This window comes from Lolium rigidum, chromosome 1, assembly GCF_022539505.1.
Source record: "Lolium rigidum isolate FL_2022 chromosome 1, APGP_CSIRO_Lrig_0.1, whole genome shotgun sequence".
Classification (NCBI taxonomy): Eukaryota; Viridiplantae; Streptophyta; class Magnoliopsida; order Poales; family Poaceae; genus Lolium; species Lolium rigidum.
Window position 1 is genome coordinate 197,094,752 of NC_061508.1, and position 22,016 is coordinate 197,116,767.

General features: G+C 41.2%; 2 protein-coding genes across 11 annotated transcripts; one reads left to right on the forward strand and one right to left on the reverse strand.

Moving 5' to 3' along the window:
- Positions 1–10,715: 10,715 nt before the first annotated feature.
- On the forward strand, positions 10,716–11,523 carry LOC124682942 (germin-like protein 8-11). The gene is made up of 2 exons (XM_047217539.1): positions 10,716–10,878; positions 10,961–11,523. Exons 1-2 carry the CDS (start codon positions 10,761–10,763, stop codon positions 11,521–11,523), a joined length of 681 nt encoding a protein of 226 aa, XP_047073495.1. The 5' UTR covers positions 10,716–10,760.
- Positions 11,524–13,857: 2,334 nt separating this feature from the next.
- LOC124687532 (protein LSD1-like) lies at positions 13,858–16,871 on the reverse strand. Of its 10 annotated transcripts, none has more exons than XM_047221372.1 (7): positions 16,733–16,871; positions 16,152–16,236; positions 15,886–16,051; positions 15,334–15,447; positions 14,820–14,933; positions 14,312–14,421; positions 13,858–14,209 (listed from the first exon to the last, which is right to left on the reverse strand). In XM_047221372.1, the coding sequence occupies exons 3-7, from the start codon at positions 15,950–15,952 to the stop codon at positions 14,174–14,176; spliced, it is 441 nt and encodes a 146-aa protein (XP_047077328.1). In that variant the 5' UTR covers positions 15,953–16,051; positions 16,152–16,236; positions 16,733–16,871; the 3' UTR covers positions 13,858–14,173. The 10 variants fall into 10 exon arrangements, with proteins under 10 accessions (XP_047077328.1, XP_047077299.1, XP_047077314.1 ...); XM_047221343.1 differs by having other exon boundaries at positions 15,886–16,063; XM_047221358.1 differs by having other exon boundaries at positions 15,886–16,063; positions 16,147–16,236.
- Positions 16,872–22,016: the final 5,145 nt, after the last annotated feature.

The window sequence follows — 22,016 nt, forward strand, 5'->3', positions numbered from 1 at the left end:
TTTTATAGCACATAGAGGATGACATGCGGGTCCCATGAGCCGGCAGGTTCCTCAACGTTTCAAACGTGGCATGAGATCGAAAGAAAAAACGCAAGTGACCAAATATCAGGAGCCAAAAATAATCCAAGAAAAGAAAGTTTTATAGTACATAGAGGATGACATGCGGGTCCCATTTAGCAGTAGCGGTATCACCGTTTGAGAGGCGGCAGGGGATCGAAAGAAAAAGGCAAGTGAAAAAATATGAGGAGCCAAAAATAATTCAAGAAAAGAAAGATTTATAGTACATAGAGGATGACATGCGGGTCCCATTTAGCAGCAGCGGTATCACCGTTTGAGAGGCGGCAGGGGATCGAAAGAAAAAGAAATTGCCAAAAATCAGAGGGTGAAAAAAAACCAAGAAAATGAACTTTTATAGTACATAGAGGATGACATGCGGGTCCCATGAGCCTGCAGGTTCCTCAACGTTTCAAACGTGGCATGAGATCGAAAGAAAAAAGTAAGTGACCAAATATGAGGTGCCAAAAATAATTCAAGAAAAGAAAGTTTTATAGTACATAGAGGATGACATGCGGGTCCCAGTTAGCAGCAGCGGTATCACCGTTTGAGAGGCGGCAGGGGATCGAAAGAAAAAGGCAAGTGACCAAATTTGAGGTGTCAAAAAAAACTCCAAGAAAAGAAAGTTTTATAGTACATAGAGGATGACATGCGGGTCCCATTTAGCAGCAGCGGTATCACCGTTTGAGAGGCGGAAGGGGATCGAAAGAAAAAGGTAAGTGACCATATATGAGGTGCCAAAAATAATTCAAGAAAAGAAAGTTTTATAGTACATAGAGGATGACATGCGGGTCCCAGGTTAGCGACAGCGGTATCACCGTTTGAGAGGCGGCAGGGAATCGAAAGAAAAAGGCAAGTGACCAAATTTGAGGTGCCAAAAAAACTCCAAGAAAAGAAAGTTGATTGCACATATAGGATGACATGCGGGTCCCATTTAGCAGCAGCGGTCTCAACGTTTCCAAGGCGGCAAGGGATCAAAAGAAAAAGGAAGTAGCCAGAAATCGGGGGTGATACGTCTCCAACGTATCGATAATTTCTTGTGTTCCATGCCACATTATTGATGTTATCTACATGTTTTATGCACACTTTATGTCATATTCGTGCATTTTCTGGAACTAACCTATTAACAAGATGCCGAAGTGCCGGTTCTCGTTTTTCGCTGTTTTTGGTTTCGAAATCCTAGTAACGAAATATTCTCGGAATCGGACGAAATCAACGCCCGGGTTCCTATTTTACCCGGAAGCATCCGAACACACGAGAACCGCCGAGAGAAAGGAGGCGGGGCCACCAAACCCTACCCCGGCGCGGCCAAGGGGGCGCGCCCCCTAGGGTGTGGGCCCCCTTCGACCTTCTGCGCCGCCTCTCCGCCTATAAAGAGCCCCTGGATCAGAAAACCCGATACCGATTGACGAAACCCACGAAACCTGCCGGAGCCGCCGCCATCGCGAAGCCAAGATCCGGGGGACAGGATCTCGTTCCGGCACCCTGCCGGAGCGGGGAAGTGCCCCGGAAGGCTTCTCCATCGACACCGCTGCCATCTCCACCGCCATCTTCATCACCGCTGCTGCTCCCATGAGGAGGGAGTAGTTCTCCATCGAGGCTCGGGGCTGTACCGGTAGCTATGTGGTTCATCTCTCTCCTATGTAGTTCAATACAATAATCTCATGAGCTGCCTTACATGATTGAGATTCATATGATGATGCTTGTAATCTAGATGTCATTATGCTAGTCAAGTGGGTTTTACTTATGTGATCTCCGGAGACTCCTCGTCCCACGTGTGTAAAGGTGACAGTGTGTGCACCGTGTGGGTCTCTTAGGCTAGATTTCACAGAATACTTACTCATTGAATGGTATAGTGAGGAGCTTATTTATATCTCTTTATGATTGCAGCATGTTGTATCACAATTTATCTATGTGCTACTCTAGTGATGTGTTATTAAAGTAGTTTATTCCTCCTGCATGTGTGCAAAGGTGACGGTGCGTGCACCGTGTTAGTACTTGGTTTATGCTATGATTATGATCTCTTGTAGATTATGAAGTTAACTATTGCTATGATATATTGATGTGATCTATTCCTCCTACATATGCATGAAGGTGACGAGTGTGCATGCTATGCTAGTACTTGGTTTAGTCTATTGATCTATCTTACACTATAAGGTTACTTAAACATGAGCATTATTGTGGAGCTTGTTAACTCCGGCATTGAGGGTTCGTGTAATCCTACGCAATGTGTTCATCATCCAACAAAAGTGTAGAGTATGCATTTATCTGTTACTGTTATGTGATCAATGTTGAGAGTGTCCACTGGTGAAAGTGTAATCCCTAGGCCTTGTTCCTAAATACTGCTGAGTTACTACTGCTTGTTTACTACTGTCTGCGTTACTACTACTTGCGTTACTACTCGCTTGTTTATCTGTTTTATTGCGTTACTATCTGCTGCAATACCACCACCATCAACTACACGCCAAGCACTTTTCCAGCACCGTTGCTACTTGCTCATACTTATTTATACCACCTGTATTTCACTATCTCTTCGCCGAACTAGTGCACCTATTAGGTGTGTTGGGGACACAAGAGACTTCTTGCTTTGTGGTTGCAGGGTTGCATGAGAGGGATATCTTTGACCTCTTCCTCCCCGAGATCGATAAACCTTGGGTGATCCACTTAAGGGAAACTTGCTGCTGTTCTACAAACCTCTGCTCTTGGAGGCCCAACACTGTCTACAAGAATAGAAGCTCCCGTAGACATCAAGTTATTTTTACGGCGCCGTTGCCGGGGAGGAAAGGTAAAAGGCTCTCATACTACGGTCCCAGGTAAAGTATTTTTCTGGCGCCGTTGTGTGTGTGCTCAAAGCTATTTCCTTTAGATCCTGCAATTGCATCTTGTTGTTTCTTGTTTACACTAGTTTGGCATAATGGACAACGAGTGAGCTTCTTATTCTATTTCCTGATTTAAAATATGGATTGTTTGATGCGAAAATTAAAAAACCTATGAAATCTTCTTTGCATGCTTGGTAGTAATATTAGTATGAACGCTTTGAACACCATTGTTGATAATGATATAGAAAGTTCTAAGCTTGGGGAAGCTGGTTTTCATGATCTTTTTAGTCCCCCAAGCATTGAGGAGAAAATTTTCTTTGATGATACTTTGCCTCCTATTTATGATGATTATAATGATAGTGGTCTTTTGGTGCCACCGACTATGGAGAGTGAATTTTGTTGTGATTATACTATGCCTCTTACACTTGATGAGAATAATAATGATAGCTACTTTGTTGAATTTGCTCCCACTACTACTAATAAAATTGATTATGCTTATGTGGAGAGTAATAATTTTATGCATGAGACTCATGATAAGAATGTTTCATTTGATAGTTATATTGTTGAGTTTGCTCATGTTGCTACTGAAAGTTATTATGAGAGAGGAAAATATGGTTGTAGAAATTTTCATGTTACTAAAACACCTCTCTATGAGCTGAAATTTTTGATGCTACACTTGTTTTATCCTCCTATGCTTGTTACTTTGCTCTTCATGAACTTGTTTATTTACAAGATTCCTTTGCATAGGAAGCATGTTAGACTTAAATATGTTTTGAATTTGCCTCTTGATGCTCTCTTTTGCTTCACATACAATCTCTTGCGAGTGCATCATTAAAACTGCTGAGCCCATCTTAATGGCTAAAAAGAAAGAACTTCTTGGGAGATAACCCATGTGTTATTTTGCTACAGTACTTTGTTTTTATTTTGTGTCTTGGAAGTTGTTTACTACTGTAGCAACCTCTCCTTATCTTAGTTTTGAGTTTTGTTGTGCCAAGTTAAGCCGTTGATAGAAAAGTAAGTACTAGATTTGGATTACTGCGCAGTTCCAGATTTCTTTGCTGTCACGAATCTGAGCCCACTGCCCTGCAGGAAGCTCAGAAAATTATGCCAATTTACGTGCATGATCCTCAGATATGTACGCAACTTTCATTCAATTTGAGCATTTTCATTTGAGCAAGTCTGGTGGCCTAATAAAATCCATCTTTACGGACTGTTCTGTTTTGACAGATTCTGCCTTTTATTTCGCATTGCCTCTTTTGCTATGTTGGATGAATTTCTTTGATCCATTAATGTCCAGTAGCTTTATGCAATGTCCAGAAGTGTTAAGAATGATTGTGTCACCTCTGAACATGTTAATTTTTATTGTCCACTAACCCTCTAATGAGTTGTTTCGAGTTTGGTGTGGAGGAAGTTTTCAAGGGTCAAGAGAGGAGGATGATATACTATGATCAAGGAGAGTGAAAGCTCTAAGCTTGGGGATGCACCCGGTGGTTCACCCCTGCATATATCAAGAAGACTCAAGCGTCTAAGCTTGGGGATGCCCAAGGCATCCCCTTCTTCATCGATAACATTATCAGGTTCCTCCCCTGAAACTATATTTTTATTCCATCACATCTTATGTGCTTTTTCTTGGAGCGTCTGTTTGTTTGCTTTTGTTTTTGTTTGTGTTTGAATAAATTGGATTACATCATGCTTGTGTGGGAGAGAGACACGCTCCGCTGGTTCGTATGAACACATGTGTTCTTAGCTCATAATATTCATGGCGAAGTTTCCTCTTCGTTAAATTGTTATATGGTTGGAATTGGAAAATGATACATGTAGTAATTGCTATAATGTCTTGGGTAATGTGATACTTGGCAATTGTTGTGCTCATGTTTAAGCTCTTGCATCATATACTTTGCACCTATTAGTGAAGAATACATAGAGCATGCTAAAATTTGGTTTGCATAATTGGTTTCTCTAAGGTCTAGATAATTTCTAGTTTTGAGTTTGAACAACAAGGAAGACGGTGTAGAGTCTTATAATGCTTGTAATACGTCTTTTATGTGAGTTTTGCTGTACTAGTTCATCCTTGTGTTTTCCTCAAACAACCTTGCTAGCCTAAACCTTGTATCGAGAGGGAATACTTCTCATGCATCCAAATACTTGAGCCAACACTATGCCATTTGTGTCCACCATACCTACCTACTACATGGTATTTCCCGCCATTCCAAAGTAAATTGCTTGAGTGCTACCTTTAAACAATTCAAAATTTATTACCTCTTATTTGTGTCAATGTTTTATAGCTCATGAGGAAGTATGTGGTGTTTATCTTTCAATCTTGTTGGGCAACTTTCACCAATGGACTAGTGGCTTCATCCGCTTATCCAATAATTTTGCAAAAAGAGCTGGCAATGGGATTCCCAGTCCCAAATTAATTAACAAAAATAGACACTCCTCCATGGTATGTGATTGTTGGACGGCACCCGAAGGATTCGGTTAGCCATGGCTTGTGTAAGCAAAGGTTGGGAGGAGTGTCATCATAATAAAACTAAAATAAAAAGGCACTCCTTCATGGTATGAGATTGTTGGCAGGCACCCGAGGATTCGGTTAGCCATGGTTTGTGAAAGAAAGGTTGGAAGGAGTGCCACCCAAAAATAAAATAAAATGGGAGCCGCTCTTTGAAGGTTTGTCCGGCAAGGGGGTTAGAGTACCCGCTACCATTCGTTGACAACAACATACACCTCTCAAAACTTTATTTTTATGCTCTCTTTATGTTTTCAAAATCAAAGCTCTAGCACAAATATAGCAATCGATGCTTTCCTCTTTGAAGGACCATTCTTTTACTTTTATTGTTGAGTCAGTTCACCTATTTCTCTCCATCTCAAGAAGCAAACACTTGTGTGAACTGTGCATTGATTCTTACATATTTGCATATTGCATTTGTTATATTGCTTTGCATTGACAATTATCCATGAGATATACATGTTACAAGTTGAAAGCAACCGCTGAAACTTAATCTTCTTTTGTGTTGCTTCAATACCTTTACTTTGAATTATTGCTTTATGAGTTAACTCTTATGCAAGACTTATTGATGCTTGTTTTGAAGTGCTATTCATGAAAAGTCTTTGCTATATGATTCAGTTGTTTACCCATGTCATATACATTGTTTTGATCGCTGCATTCACTACATATGCTCTACAAATAGTATGATCAAGTTTATGATGGCATGTCACTCCGGAAATTATCTTTGTTATCGTTTTACCTGCTCGGGACGAGCGGAACTAAGCTTAGGGATGCCGATACGTCTCCAACGTATCGATAATTTCTTGTGTTCCATGCCACATTATTGATGTTATCTACATGTTTTATGCACACTTTATGTCATATTCGTGCATTTTCCGGAACTAACCTATTAACAAGATGCCGAAGTGCCGGTTCTCGTTTTCTAGCTGTTTTTGGTTTCGTAAATCCTAGTAACGAAATATTCTCGGAATCGGACGAAATCAACGCCCGGGTTCCTATTTTACCCGGAAGCATCCGGAACACACGAGAACCGCCGGAGAAAGGAGGCAGGGCCACCAAACCCTACCCGGCGCGGCCAAGGGGGCGCGCCCCCTAGGGTGTGGGCCCCCCTTCGACCTTCCTGCGCCGCCTCTCCGCCTATAAAGAGCCCCTGGATCAGAAAACCCGATATCGATTGACGAAACCCACAGAAACCTGCCAGAGCCGCCGCCATCGCGAAGCCAAGATCTGGGGGACAGGATCTCTGTTCCGGCACCCTGCCGGAGCGGGGAAGTGCCCCCGAAGGCTTCTCCATCGACACCGCTGCCATCTCCACCGCCATCTTCATCACCGCTGCTGCTCCCATGAGGAGGGAGTAGTTCTCCATCGAGGCTCGGGGCTGTACCGGTAGCTATGTGGTTCATCTCTCTCCTATGTAGTTCAATACAATAATCTCATGAGCTGCCTTACATGATTGAGATTCATATGATGATGCTTGTAATCTAGATGTCATTATGCTAGTCAAGTGGGTTTTACTTATGTGATCTCCGGAGACTCCTCGTCCCACGTGTGTAAAGGTGACGAGTGTGTGCACCGTGTGGGTCTCTTAGGCTAGATTTCACTGAATACTTACTCATTGAATGGTATAGTGAGGAGCTTATTTATATCTCTTTATGATTGCAGCATGTTGTATCACAATTTATCTATGTGCTACTCTAGTGATGTGTTATTAAAGTAGTTTATTCCTCCTGCATGTGTGCAAAGGTGACAAGTGCGTGCACCGTGTTAGTACTTGGTTTATGCTATGATTATGATCTCTTGTAGATTATGAAGTTAACTATTGCTATGATATATTGATGTGATCTATTCCTCCTACATATGCATGAAGGTGACGAGTGTGCATGCTATGCTAGTACTTGGTTTAGTCTATTGATCTATCTTACACTATAAGGTTACTTAAACATGAGCATTATTGTGGAGCTTGTTAACTCCGGCATTGAGGGTTCGTGTAATCCTACGCAATGTGTTCATCATCCAACAAAAGTGTAGAGTATGCATTTATCTCGTTCCGTTATGTGATCAATGTTGAGAGTGTCCACTGGTGAAAGTGTAATCCCTAGGCCTTGGGGCTAAATACTGCTGAGTTACTACTGCTTGTTTACTACTGCTGCGTTACTACTCACTGCGTTACTACTGCTTGTTTACTTGTTTTATCTAGCGTTACTACTGCTGCAATACCACCACCATCAACTACACGCCAAGCACTTTTCTCGGCACCGTTGCTACTGCTCATACTTATTTATACCACCTGTATTTCACTATCTCTTCGCCAAACTAGTGCACCTATTAGGTGTGTTGGGGACACAAGAGACTTCTTGCTTTGTGGTTGCAGTGGTTGCATGAGAGGGATATCTTTGACCTCTTCCTCCCCGAGATCGATAAACCTTGGGTGATCCACTTAAGGGAAACTTGCTGCTGTTCTACAAACCTCTGCTCTTGGAGGCCCAACACTGTCTACAAGAATAGAAGCTCCCGTAGACATCGGGGGTCAAAAAAATCCAAGAATAGAAAGAATTTTGGTTCATAGAGGATGACATGCGGGACCCATGATCCTGCATCGTAAACGGCTCGATCGGAGAACGTTGAACGAGATGGCGCGATCGAGAAAAAAACAATGCCAGAGAGGCTGCCATCTGGGCCTTACATCCCTCGGCGGTGCGGATTTGCGTTGACTCGGCCGGCGAACCCGAGATTTCGAGATGCACCACGTCCCGGGCCACCATACGCGACGTTTTGACCGCTTTCGTCGGGCTAGGTGGCCTCAAAAACGAGAAAAAAAAGTTTTGACATGCACCACGGAGAGACAAAAAATCGTCGGCCATGGTACACCAGCAACCACGGCGCGACTTCAACTTCGTCGGCCATGGCAACTTTTCTTGTAGTGTATGGAAGTGTGTTGCATGTCACAAAAGAATCAAAGGAATCAGCGCATCACTTCCCAAGATAGAAAGCTTTTATAAATTTGTGAACATATGTTTGTATATTCGTATTTAACTCAGCAGCTTGAAATCTTTGGAAAGTAATGCCTCACACAATTCAGTAACAAGTTCTTATTGATTTCTTTCAGGTTCGGTTCACATGATGAATTGGGGACGATGCCGCAGAAGTTCATGCCTGCCTCAGATGGCTATATCGATGCAGTCATGATAAGGGATTGTCCAAATGCTGATCTTTTAGATTTGCATCTCAAGAAGAGCAATGGTATGCTTTTTCTCAGTCAGTGAAAACATGTAAATAATTACGAGTACAGCCTGATGAATCTGCGAGCAATGGTATGCTTTTTCTCAGTCAGCAAAAACATGTAAATAATTACGAGTACAGCCTGATGAATCTGCGATGCTTCAGGATACTTGCTCACTAACCGTATCATCACAGATACCATTTGGGATTTGTTGAGAGATGTAGAGGTGGCCGATGTCTACATGGTGTGCCACTGAAACCATAATTGAGTTTTTTATGTGTTCATAAAATAGATTGCTTAGGACTCCTATGCATTGAAAAATATTTAGTGAAGCTCTTACTGCATGATACTGGTATCCATGGTTTGTACGTAATTTCCATGTAAATAAAATAATATAGCATTCAGATGTCTCTGCTCGCTACTTATGGTACAATATTTTCTCGCTTGTGTCTGCATCGGTGCCTTGTTGTGCGCTGCTTCAACTATGGGTTGTTTCCTACGCTGTTAAGATAATGTGATGCCCTACCTATCTGCCTTCGTGCTGTTTATCTTCTATGTTGTGGAATCAACCTCATGTGGTAACTATGCAGGCTTTTCTAAGTAGAACCTTATCGGATAGGGGAGGGTTCCTGAAAAGTCACCCGCCGGCAACATTTTGTTTATTTCAATCTTTTGATCAACTTCCTCTTTCTTTATAAGGTACACAGATTGTAGTGTTATTGACATGTAAGTTGGTTGAAGCAATCATATCTTCTTCAATCATGGCCTACATATTATGCTCAATGTGTGTCTGCATATAGCATATGGCTTAGATATAAATCTCAAGCATATATAATATCATGGATAAAACTTATGGTTGCAATATTGTCTGGCTTTTGTCTTCGCCCGCAATGGGAGATAAAGAATAAAATAAAACTAAAGTAAGGGAATGGCTATCCATTTAGATCAAGTAACGAGCTAATTTAAAGTAAATTATTATAAAACCTATGACTTGAATATTGATTCGCTTCGCCCTTTTGCGTCAGCGGTGCAACGGGTTTTACGATTTTCTACTATTTCTCTAAATGTATTATGTTAGAATTTGGGAATGACAACATATTATCTTAGAATTCTTAAATGGTAAATCTATTTTGTACTCTATCAAGTGTTAAGTAAATCTTGGGGCGAGCAACAAAAGGCTGATGGCGTGGGTGACTGGTTGGTGGTGTGGATGATTGTGACATAGTACTTGGTCAACGGATTAGGTGGGATAAGGTAAGGGAATGGAGGGAGGTGTAGCATATCAACGCGGAGGGGTAGGGAGATGATAGGTTAAGAGGAAGAGGTTGGTCCATTGATGCAAATCACAATGGGATGAGCGGTACCAACTGAGAATAGTGGTGGAAATTATTTACGCGAGGCAAATATTTGCAATAGTTTCTGGTTCCGTTAAGGGGCTCAAAATCTCGAACCAAACTTTTTCTGTCTTGCTACTCACAGTAAGTAGAAATATTTTTCTTGGAATTAATGAGTATCCTTTTATGATTATTTTTATGATGTTACGTCTTTAGATACAATAACCATAATTTGATGTGGGAGCCCGTACAAAAGCATAAAAGATAAAAAAACAGTGTGAAATTGTACAAATTTGGAAATTCAATTTGGCTCTCGGGTACGTATGCTCCCTCTACCAAGAAAATATATTTCTAAGTGTCAAAAAATTTTGGCAAAAAATTCTACATATACAAGTCCATAAATATGTTGCTTCGTCAAGTTTCGAGAAAAACTGATTTTTTGTGTGGTCTATATAAAAAAGAGAAAATTTATGTTGTGACAAGCCTTTATTTTAGCACGAAATTTGTCTTTTTTACACACGTTACAAACAAGTCGAATGTATTTCAAAATGTATTTAAGATGCATTTCAAAATAAAGGGATCATATGATCCCATGTGCCAAAAGACCGCTCCCAGACTTCTAAATTATCATATCTTACTGCAACACCTCGATGAAATGGTGCGTTTACAGTTATACTAAAGCAGCTAAATTCCAAAATAATTCTTAATATTAAAATAAGCTAAAATTTATAGGTTAGATTCTGTCATTTGCGCGATAGCGCAACGAGTCATCTAGTAGATACAGAGCACACAGAGCTAACAGATAAACAGCATCTGTGGAAGAGAAAATGGCCTCGTCCTACTTCCTTCTCTTAGCTGCTGTTCTTGCACTGGTCTCATGTCAAGCCGCAGCTTCGGATCCAAGCCCACTCCAAGACTTTTGCGTTGCAGACAACAGCTCACGAGGTATAAACTTTCTGAATACATTATACATCATTTTATTTTGAAACTACTTCTGACTGTATCATAATTCACATGTACAATGCAGTGCTTGTTAATGGATTCGTTTGCAAAGATCCGAAGGATGTGAAAGTTGAGGACTCCTTCCTGGCGGCCAAACTCGACATACCGAGGGACACAAAGATGAACAAGGTTGGGTCCAACGTGACTCTGATCAATGTCATGCGGATTCCTGGCCTCAACACTCTCGGCATCTCCCTTGCGCGCATTGACTACGCACCCCTTGGTGAGGACCCACCTCACACGCACCCCCGTGCTACGGAGATCCTCACCGTGCTTGAGGGCACACTCTACGTCGGCTTCGTCACTTCAAACCCAGAAAACAATTTCTTATCCAAGGAGCTTAACAAGGGTGATATTTTTGTTTTTCCACAAGGACTCATCCACTTCCAATTCAATCCTAACCCCTACAAGCCGGCAGTTGCAATTGCTGCACTTAGCAGCCAGAACCCCGGAGCAATTACCGTTGCAAATGCCATATTTGGGTCAAAGCCAATGATCTCGGATGATGTCCTGGCCAAGGCCTTTCAGGTGGAGAAGAATACAGTGGACTGGCTTCAAGCACAATTTTGGGCCGACAACCACAATTAGTTAAACTAGAACGGTGGCCCTCGCATATAGTTGTTTGTTTTATTGTTTGAATGAATTAAAGTTTATCATCATGGTTTAATAAAATATTTTGACCTAACATGTATGTCTTTTCCTCATTTGCTCACTCAATTCGAAAAAGTGCGATGTCGTAGACATGACTCTAAGATTTAAATTACGTATCGAGGAATGGTGTAATTTTTTCAAAAAAAAAATCAAATCATAATTTTTTTATATAATAAATATAGTTTTATTGTTTGTCAACCCATAAAAAAATTTATGAATGTGCCCGCGAGATAAGTGGTTTTCCTTTTACATGACTCCCATGGACGTGGAGATCAATTTGTAGTTTAGCATGTACTTGTTCACATCCTTTGGAAAAGTCCATGTTTGGGCAGGGGTGTGGAGTTGCACAGGGTGGAGCTGGCGGCAGGGGCTGGGATGGAGCGCCGGGCAGGAGAACTGGCGTGTCAATGGTATGGTCTGGGGAGCTTCTTGAAGACGGCGAGGATAGCCACGTGTGGGGTAAAACGTTGGGGCTTAGGCTGGGTTCGGGGAGGCGGAAGACCTCACGGAGTCGTGCTTGGCCAGTTCGTGTTGTTGTCATTGTCGTCGCCATCCGGCAGCCAACCCGATTTCGTGGTAGCGCATCCATGATGGAATCAGCCCGGTAAGATGTAGGCGAAGGCAAGAAGCTGGCCATAATTTGAAGACGCAATCCATATCATTGTCTGGCATACACGCGGTGTATGTATTGAGGCAAATCTTTTGGAAGGAATAACGGAACTTACGGGTACTCTCTATATTTTAAAATACGTTACATATGTCTATACATGGATGCATTATAGTTGTAGCTACTCCCATTATTCAATCTAGGATATATTATAGTTAAGAAGAAGTGCATAATTTATGGTAGTATGTTTTTTCGGTCTAAATCTTACGCAAATAATTTTATGTATTCATGCATTCTTTTTTACAACTACCATATCCTGGAAGGAAGCTAGTCCATCAACCTTTTTTCCTAAGTGTTAACAGTCCTTTTCTGTTGTAACTACGACGATCTAGCTAGGGAGGCTAGCTCATGGGAAGTCCACGTCCAGGACATGACGACCTCAACATAAGTTGTGTCGAACTATTTCGGATCTAATTGTCACGTTATTTTGGTAGCACCAATCTTAGTTTTCTTCTTCTGCACAATGTCCGCGAGTGCTTTAGTTCTTTTTGTTGACAATGCTTACGCGTGAGTGTTACACATACGACTTACTGTTATCGTTAGTTCTTGACTCAGACACGGTGACCGACGTATCATGCCTAACACGTGTTATGTAATCTAAGACTTTAACTAAATCATTGCTCTAAATAATTAATCTGAGCGATAAATAATTTAAATGATGTCGAGCCTGTCACGTCTAACATGTTACGTAATCTAAAACTGATTAAATCATAGCCATAAATTATTAATCTAACCATCTAAATAATTAGAATGATGTGGATTAACGTGGTGTCTCTATTTTAGACATTCGTATTTTGCTTTTAGTATATAATAGATGTTGCATAGCTTCTCGTTAGTAATATAATGTTGTGTAGTATTTAATTAGTTACTTGGTGTGTGATTAGCATGTGTAATATGTGGATGTATGATGTACTGATTTGTTTAAAAATGAATAAAACATTGATAAATTTTTTCTTCATATATACATACACAACAAATGCTCATCCTAAATTTTAATGTAGTAGTGCTATTTTAGTCATTCGGAATGGCAGAGTGCGGAGGGGTGGCTGGTGGCGTAACAACAGCTCAAATACCCTTTTTGGGCGGCCTCTTTGTGGGCACCAATCCATAGATGTGTTGCTGTTCAGCCTGTTTCTGAACTGTTACTAATATCAGACAGTACCGAGTAGTACTGACTCGACTGAACACCATGAACGCCTTTAATAATTGTGTTTTTTTTCCTAAGCCTTTGCACAGCTTTCCTACCAATAATTGGATCAGTGTTGATCCTGGCTGACAGTCCTTGTCAGGATGATCCATCATCCATCGGCATTGCACTCACTAAATGATCAGATCAGAATCAGATGCATCACATGCCATCAGATCACTGCAACCTGTTTGCTGGCCCGGTAGACAGACATCAGACAGAGTTGAACAAGAGTCAGAGAGATGGCGCCCACCAGCACCAGCTCTGCTCCATAGCTATCATTCTCCTCCCATCAGATGTGTTTGCACATCCTGATTCCGCAGCATTTGGGTTTCTACGTTTTGGTGTTTCCGTATTGTCGTTGTTACTGTTCATTTCATGTTCAGCGGCATATGAGTCGGTCCAAGAATCGGCTTGGTGGATAGCAAAGCAGGAAAAGTTATTCATATAGTCACAAGCAAAAAAGTTTTTTCTGAAAAAAACACAAGTAAAAAGAAGCTAGATTTCAACACAAACACAGAGGGTTTATGTATGTGTCTGATCCAGTTATACAGATGATTCGACGAATTTCGAGCTCTAAGTAATACCAAAAACTCTCGTTTATTCCGCAAGCTCGCCAGGCCCAACGAAGGAAGCGAGAAATGGAGATTGCTTCTGGGAAGAACTCTATACATGTGCACTCAAAGCATCCTCTTTTTGGGAAGCTTCTTCCTTCATAGTAATCTTGCACCAGTTCAGTTGCTAGGCTTCTGGTCTACACCAGGTGATGCCTGTAATAAAGATTAAGTTATGGTTGTTTATGAAATCCAGATTTCTCAACAATATGATGTAAAACTCAGAAAATATGAAGTGCTCTGATGCCGAACACTTACCCCAGCTGATGTCACAAAACTGCAGACTGCACATTTGACAGATCTTGCGCCGTACTGGTACATGAGCAGCATCCGGCAGTTCCCACAGTTTACATGTGCAACCTGATTCGCTGCGGCCAAGAACAAGATAATTTGTCATGCAGAGTGTTTTGGGCACGGACTACGATAGTAATTCCCAGGAGATAGTCATCATACTTCGGTAGATCTAGATACCCCTGTAATACCTTTTGTTTCCTAATTCGCAAAAAAAAACTTCTGTTTCCTGAATGACAACAAATGCACACATCCTACTGTACAATTTCAGTGAGTGCGACTTCAGGATAAGCCAATATTACGACATTAACAGTTATGGACTGATTGCTAGAGCTTTTCCAACCTCAGAATACACTCTGTTCAGAAAGGAGGATTATAAATACAGGAAGCAGTTCCAGGTGCCTTTCAGAAAGGGAATCAAAACTAGTAGAATATACCGCTTGAAACAGAGGAAGGCAGAGAAAGAAAATCTTACCTTCCATTGACAGGTTGACAGTGTGGCAGCAAGAACATTGTACACTTGTCGCGCCACGTATGTACATTAGAAGAGTGTGGCATCCTCCGCAAACTAGCTGCGCCATCTCGGTCCCTGCGCCAAATCCGGGTGGAAATTTTTCATCAGAAAGCTGCATTTCAGTATAATTTCCAGCTAATGTAAAGCCTTTTGTAAATTGGTTTAAGGAAAAATAATCTAACCCCTTTGATCTCTATTGTATTATTGTGAAATATGCAGCTAAATTCCAGCAATTAGAAAAGAAGTAAAGTCCAACATTCTTGGTAACTTCAGAAGTGAAGTGCACAGATCAAGTAGGTGCTAGTACTCTTTAGTTTCCGAAAAGAAGATGTTACTTCTTGCCACGAGTATATAGTATATACTGTATACAGACTACTGTCTCCCATTGTATTCTTCCATAGAGGGGACTCAATGTTCAGCTGCACATTACTCAAAACTCTACGAGGGGCCAAATGAGTTTGATTCAGGTGCGTACCAGGAGACGGAACAGAGGTCACGGTACTGCAAACTGCGCAGCATACTGACGTCGCGCCGGCAGGATACATGAGCAGATTCCGGCATCCAGTGCAGACAAGCTGGCTTTGAGCCCCTGAAATTGCACAACCATGGAACGTTACTGCAGTGGCTGAATCCTACCAACAACGGAAAGTTTTATTTGAGCATGGCATTTCCATGCATTGCGATGGTAAAAATAAGCAGAGAAACCTGTATGGTTTAATTGAGCATATCTTGAGGTTAATATGTTCTGTCGAACTTCGGATAATAAGAAAGAGCAGAAGAAACAGCTATATGAAACTTTAGTTCTATATTTCGGAAGTGGACATCTGCTATAAGAAATCATTTTGTGCCATATTGAACTTCAGTTCCTGTATTTCTAGTACAAAATCATGAAAAAGCATGAACTCCCATTACATCTTGTCTTTAAGGGTTGCTAAGAAATGTCAAATAGTTTCTCAAAAACCGAAGGAAAGCATCAAAGGTTGCCAAAGTTGTCTCTGTTCTTGCAGTACCCAGTCGGAGAACATACCGGCATTGGGAGTGGGTGGTGTGAATGGCACAGGAGGAGCAGGGTAAGGGGCAAGGGGAACCGGCATCGCCGTGCCGGTGGCTGCCTTAATCGACGCCGTCGTTGCTGTCGTTGAGGCTACACAGACTCTGGCGGCAACAGAGGACTAATAACAGCTTTCTTTCCCCTACATGAAATCCTGCAGAGTGCAGGAGATTTTGATGAGAACACTTCAGTTATTTATACAGAAAATAGTAAGAGGTTCACTTGCTAGAGCATCACTTCACTTTCAAACAAGCAGTTTCGGGACTCTTCAGACAACAGGAAATGGATTCTCCAATGCACATCAATTGCCAGAGTTTCAGCTCCCCACTAGAAATCCTAATAAAACCTGATGTTTAGTTTCTATAACCAAGATACTACAGAGAGAACCACCACAAAATCTCATTAGATGTACAACCTTGACAGCTATTTAAATCCTTCATCATTTTTTAAACTTGAAGTTCTGACCAAACATTTCACGCAAAAAGGTTCGAACCAATCAGATTTGTAACTTCTACAAATTTGGAGATATTGGCCATAGCAGTCGGAATCTCCATGTCTACCATATTCAACCGAATTACTATCCATTGCTGGACTAAAAAATATTAGCAAGAACATGCCAAGGATAAGATAGGAGTGTATAAAACACAGCTGATCCATGGACCCGAAAGACATCTCCAGTGGAAAACAGTAGGAATCATCCACAAGAACAGAGCAAGGCAAAAAAAAGTTAAGCAATTGAAGACGCAGATATCAGCTACTGCTGAATAACACATACATATGAGAGGGGAGGGCGATTAAGAAAGATTAAGAGGAGAAGCAGCACCTAGGAACAATGCTTATGACCCAATCCTATGATAAACTTCTGCATGCATAAGAGCAACTCATCAGTTATTTCCCTCCCCCCTCCCTGTCTCTGTCTCTATCCTTTTCTCTCTCAAACAGCGTGGGAGTAGAGGTTGACAACTTTATAGGGAAGAAGAGAAAACGAGAGAGCTTATGATAGGTGGCCAAAAGGGTACCCAATTTTTTTTCACGGTTTAAAAGGACTTTTCTTTGCGAATTCAAATATCTTTTTCCCAGTTATCATCATTTTTTAATTTAATAAATAAATTTTCTAGGGAAGGGATGTGAAATTAATTGACTTTTGACAAAATTCCATGACCCAAATTAACTGCATATTCTAGTGTTGACCATGTATTTGAAAAATAAATGTAGGTTAGCCTAAATAGCAAACGTTTTAAGCAACACATGTTGTAAATAACACTTTAGTGCCGATCCATTGGTGATGGTAAGGTACTTCAAGATTATGAAATATTGAATTATTTGTAGGACGTGGAAGAAATCATCAATTGTACTCCCCAAGATCCTAGTCATCCATGATGTAATCAGTTTCCCTAAATAGGATACATCTAGAAGCAGGTATGGTACCGACCAATTCATCATGTGTTGCGCCCATGGTTTTACGAGTTCTGACATGAGAAAAGAAGTGGTGACTACAGAAAATATAGCCATGTAATGATCAACACACCAACTTCTTTCACATAAATCCTCGATACCAAGTAAATAAGCTAATAAAGTGGGTAACAATTTCAAAGATTGTTTTACGCCATTTGATTTTTCCCCCTCCGGATAAACACCTCCATGACCTATTTGGTGTATGTCACTGGATATGGCTTTTAAGAAAGGCCAAAAGTTATCTTTTTGGTAGAGTAATTTTCTTTGACATGCCCCACTATAAACTATGCACTCCTGAGGACTTTGCAGGTGTTGTCTCGGTGGTGTCAGTTTTGTTGCTTCAAGGAATAGATCATTGTAGCGAAATTTTTCTTTTCTGTAATTTTTCTTTTTTTAGCTATGTGCATCCGTAATGCCGCTAGGGCAAAGCATTGTTGCAGAGGCTGGGTGTAATTATCTTTGCGATATTAGTATATGCTCTTTGTCGAAAAAATAAACTATGCACTCCTAATGGTAAACCCATGCCTCTATTTATGCCTTGATGAATGGGCATTTCTTTGCCGATTACTTGATATTCATTTTTTTTAAAGGACTTGATATTCCTTTTTTACTTCAATGCACCTACAACTAGGGATGAAAATAGAGTGGAATGTTTTTGATTTTTCCACTAAAAATAAGAAAATAGATATAATAACTAAATGAGTGGATTTTGCAGAATGTTTATCATGGCTTTGTTTGACCCTTTCATCGGGCCCTTGTCAATCTCAAATAAGCCCAAGCTAACATATACTCCTACCTAATCTTGTAATCCCTTTGGTCTTCTTCCCTTATCGTGCAAACACAACAGTGTAACATAACATTGGGTTACAGACACAAAAAACCTTTAGTGTGCTGCCGTGTTGCCCAACCATCACCTGCTTTGTATCGCTCTCTCCATTGTATCTAGTTCATATTTGTTTTCGATGATATAGGTTTTCACATTCTTTTAATTTTTTTATTTATATTTGCTTCCGCAGAAAAAATGTAGTGCCACTCAGTTATGTCTCCTTTTGTTCTATTTTCATCTCTACTAACAACCGACAATACATCCGTTAAATTACTACACAATACTTTCATGTTTGCATTATTATTTTGCCATGTCATACACATAAAAACAAGTTTGGTGTTCAGTGGTCACCCCAAAACCAAGATGGTCACAAGAGGGTAAAAGAATAAACTTATGTGGGCCCACCAGTCAGTGAGATGGGATTCTAATTCTGCAGTACTTCATGTTCTAGATTTAGAAAATAGTGGCTCAGGAGATGCCACGTGCACACCCAACAACTCATGAGGCTTGTCCAGAAAATCCTAGGTCCACACACATTGTTGCACAGTAAAAGCGTGGAACTATATGCAAGCAGTCATGTATAGCTAATGCATGCATCATAATGAATTAGACTATCTTAGAAACACATACTACCTCCATCCAAAGCTTAAGGCTTATATACTTTTTTGAAGTCAAACCAAGTAAAGTTTGACCAAACTTTTAGAACAATCTATCAACAAATATAATAATTTGTAGATACCATACAAAAATATATTTTATTATCTATATAATGATATTAATTTTGTACTTTGCATGATAATAATTTTTGGCAAAGCTTAGTCAAACTTGACATAGTTTGACTTTCTAGAAATAATATAAGGCTTAAGCTTTGGGATAGAGGTAGTACATCTTACTCATTTACTAGAACTAGAGAAAAGTTGAACTTCATAATTAACAATGTTCAAGGAATCATTAATCATTAACTTATCAGTCGTTCACAAAATGGAGATTAATCGCTTATCGGCCGATTAATCGATATTATCAGTCGGCCATTTGTCGGCTTATTTTTTTGTAAATCCTAAATTTTAGCACTAAATTCTGTATAATATGCTATGTAAACATAATATCAGAGCATGAAACAGAAGTATTATCTTGATTCCTTGTATTTGAATCAATCAGAATGAAAATTTTGAGCTAATGCAGAGTTTTACAAGACTATAGAACAAAAATATCGACCGTTTCAGCGAAATTTTACTGAAATTCGGTCCAAATATCGGCCATCGGACTAAAAATTAGGCGAAATATCGGCTATCAGACTGAAAATTGGCGGCAATATCGGTGTCGGCAATAAATTAACCGATATACCAAAATCTTATCGGTTACCACCCGATTCACGATAAATCTGCCGATAAACTGTATCTCGACCGAGTTTTTGAACAGTGATAATTAGTGTGTAAGCATGTTTAGAGAAAGATATTTTGTCCCCCTACTCAAATAAAAGTATAAATAATTTTTATTTTCACATTACAAAAATCTGAAAGCACATTTGTTACAGTCATCACATAGTGTATAAGGAACTCCAGCTTTAAGAAACAAAATAATTTCCAAGTACTTATGACCGATCACGCAGTTTTTGAGCTACAGCATACATATATGACACTACTTCAGTGTAGCTTTTTGTAAGGCACATTTTAATTGGTCAAGAAATAATTGTGGCGACAATTAGTCCATTCATCTGCCATTTATGTGAGACAAAATTTGGTGTTCGTATATTTGTATCATAATAATTTTTTACTACAATTCTGATTTTATATGAAGTAAACGACATACCAAATAGTAATTTTTTTGTGAATTTTTTTGTTTTAACCCATCAAAATATGCCTTTAAAAGTAACGGGGTTATACAGATTGCATTATATTTGAGAACGTTCTCATTTTCATGCACAAAGTATTGTAAGTTGTATCACATTCAGAACTTAAACAAATTACAATGATCCATTATACATGCCCCAGAAAATTACCATTCATCTAAGAAATCATCCATGACACAACAATGATGGTTTGTCAATACTCTTCTCAGTGTCATCCTTAAAAACATCTTGCACATAAATTAATTGACTGCACCGGCACCCGCACCCCTCCCAACCCGCACCCCTCCCAACCCTAAATGCACCCCTCCGCCGCCGCCGCCGGTAGCGCCACCGGGCAAAGGCCGCGGGGCGTGGCGGCGGCGGTGGCCTCTCCTTGCTGCCGCGCTGGGACGGCGACCGGGAGCCCTCTACGCTCGCTGCGGCCGGACGGAATTGGAGATGGGCGGCGGCGGCGGCCAGATCGGCCAGAAGCGGCAGCCCTTGCCTTCTGCCGGACTTCACCGCAGCAAGCCGGAGGGGCTGGTGGCGGGCAGCGGCCAGGCCATGATATGCGCCACTCCCCCCCCCCCCGCCTCTAGGCCGTGTTTGGAGGCAATCTCGGGTTTCTCTCGCGTCACGAGGTCGCCCGGGGCAGCAGCCTTGGGTACGACGGTGGAGGTGGCCATCTTCTTCGTCGGAGAGGGTCGGCCTGCGGTTGGTGGTGGTGGATCTATCGATCTATCACCGCATTCCGGCGGCGTGATGGAGGAGCTTGGAAGCCGGCGTCGGTGTCGTCGGTGGTGGGTTGGAGTGGCCAGCCCGGGATGGTCGCCGATGTGGGGGTCCGACCTGAATAAAGGCGGCGGTCCTAGGGCCTCTCTTGCGTGAAGAGGAGAACCCACCGGAGGCCTGGACTCGTGATCTGGCCGGAGTGTTGAGTTCCGGAAGGCTCCGCCGATGAATGTAACGAGTGCTTTTGCCCGGAGTTTGTTGGATCGGAGGTATTCGGTCGTGCGCACCCATGTTTTTATTCCGACCGATTGGTTACGGAGGGAGCGGCGCGAAGCTCTTTTTCTTTGATTGACATCAAGTGACTATGGATCCATGATGAAAGTCGGAAGAAGAGAATTTCATGAAGGTCAGAAGGGAGGACTAGCTAAGGGAGGTTCAAGTCTTTGTGATGTTGAGGGACTTGCTTGGTGTTTCGGGCTTCACGACGGCGGTATGAAAGTGGGGGCGACAACACAGGTGAAGTGCGGAGTCCTACCTTTCAGGGTGAAAACCCAAGGTCTGGCCTTAATTGGTTGTGCCTGGCAATGTCCTTGGTGGAGGCATTTGTTTTGAGAGCGGGGACTAGTCTGTAATTCAGGTGTTGTCTTGGCGGTGGATGTATTGCTGTTGTTAGACCCGAGATACTATAGCGGGACTTTTATTTCTTAGTTTTCTTTTCTTGTTTTTGGCTGTGTGCATCCGTAGTGCCATTAGGGTGGTGCGTTGTTGCAGAGGCTGGGTGTAATTGGTATCTTCTTAATATTAATATATTCCCTTTATCGAAAAAAACATTAATTACTTAACTGATTAAACTTACACAACCTACAAATGTCACTGCAAAATTTGAAACATTGGGAAGAGAACGTAAGATATCCCAGCTGGTTGAGCATATTTGATTGAGACCAAGTCGACGTATGCCATAGGGTAGAGGTGGGCAAGTACTCCTTGTGTGCATTTGTTCTGGTAACTGAGACAAATAATTGATGAGTGGCTGCCAATGGGCACGTCCCCATTGGTAGATCTCCATGATCGCTTGGACCCCCACATAAAAACAATTCCCTTGTGCCTATTATATACATTATTTCTCTATCGTGCAATCGTAATCTTATCATTGCCCTAGGAAAAGAAGAGCAAAAGATCCGACATATAAAAACAAAACTGTAGAACTAATGCCGGTAAAAAAGAAACTATATAGAACTAATGGTTTTATACCATAGCCCGAGCACG

Coding starts and splice junctions, on each gene's coding strand:
- LOC124682942 (XM_047217539.1), top strand. CDS start 10,761: ATGGCCTCGTCCTACTTCCTTCTCTTAGCTGCTGTTCTTGCACTGGTC. Junction 10,879..10,960: donor TGCAGACAACAGCTCACGAG/GTATAAACTTTC, acceptor TGTACAATGCAG/TGCTTGTTAATGGATTCGTT.
- LOC124687532 (XM_047221350.1), bottom strand. CDS start 15,952: ATGCCGGTTCCCCTTGCCCCTTACCCTGCTCCTCCTGTGCCATTCACA. Junction 14,422..14,819: donor TGTCAACCTGTCAATGGAAG/GTAAGATTTTCT, acceptor TCTTGGCCGCAG/CGAATCAGGTTGCACATGTA. Junction 14,210..14,311: donor GTTTTGTGACATCAGCTGGG/GTAAGTGTTCGG, acceptor TCTTTATTACAG/GCATCACCTGGTGTAGACCA.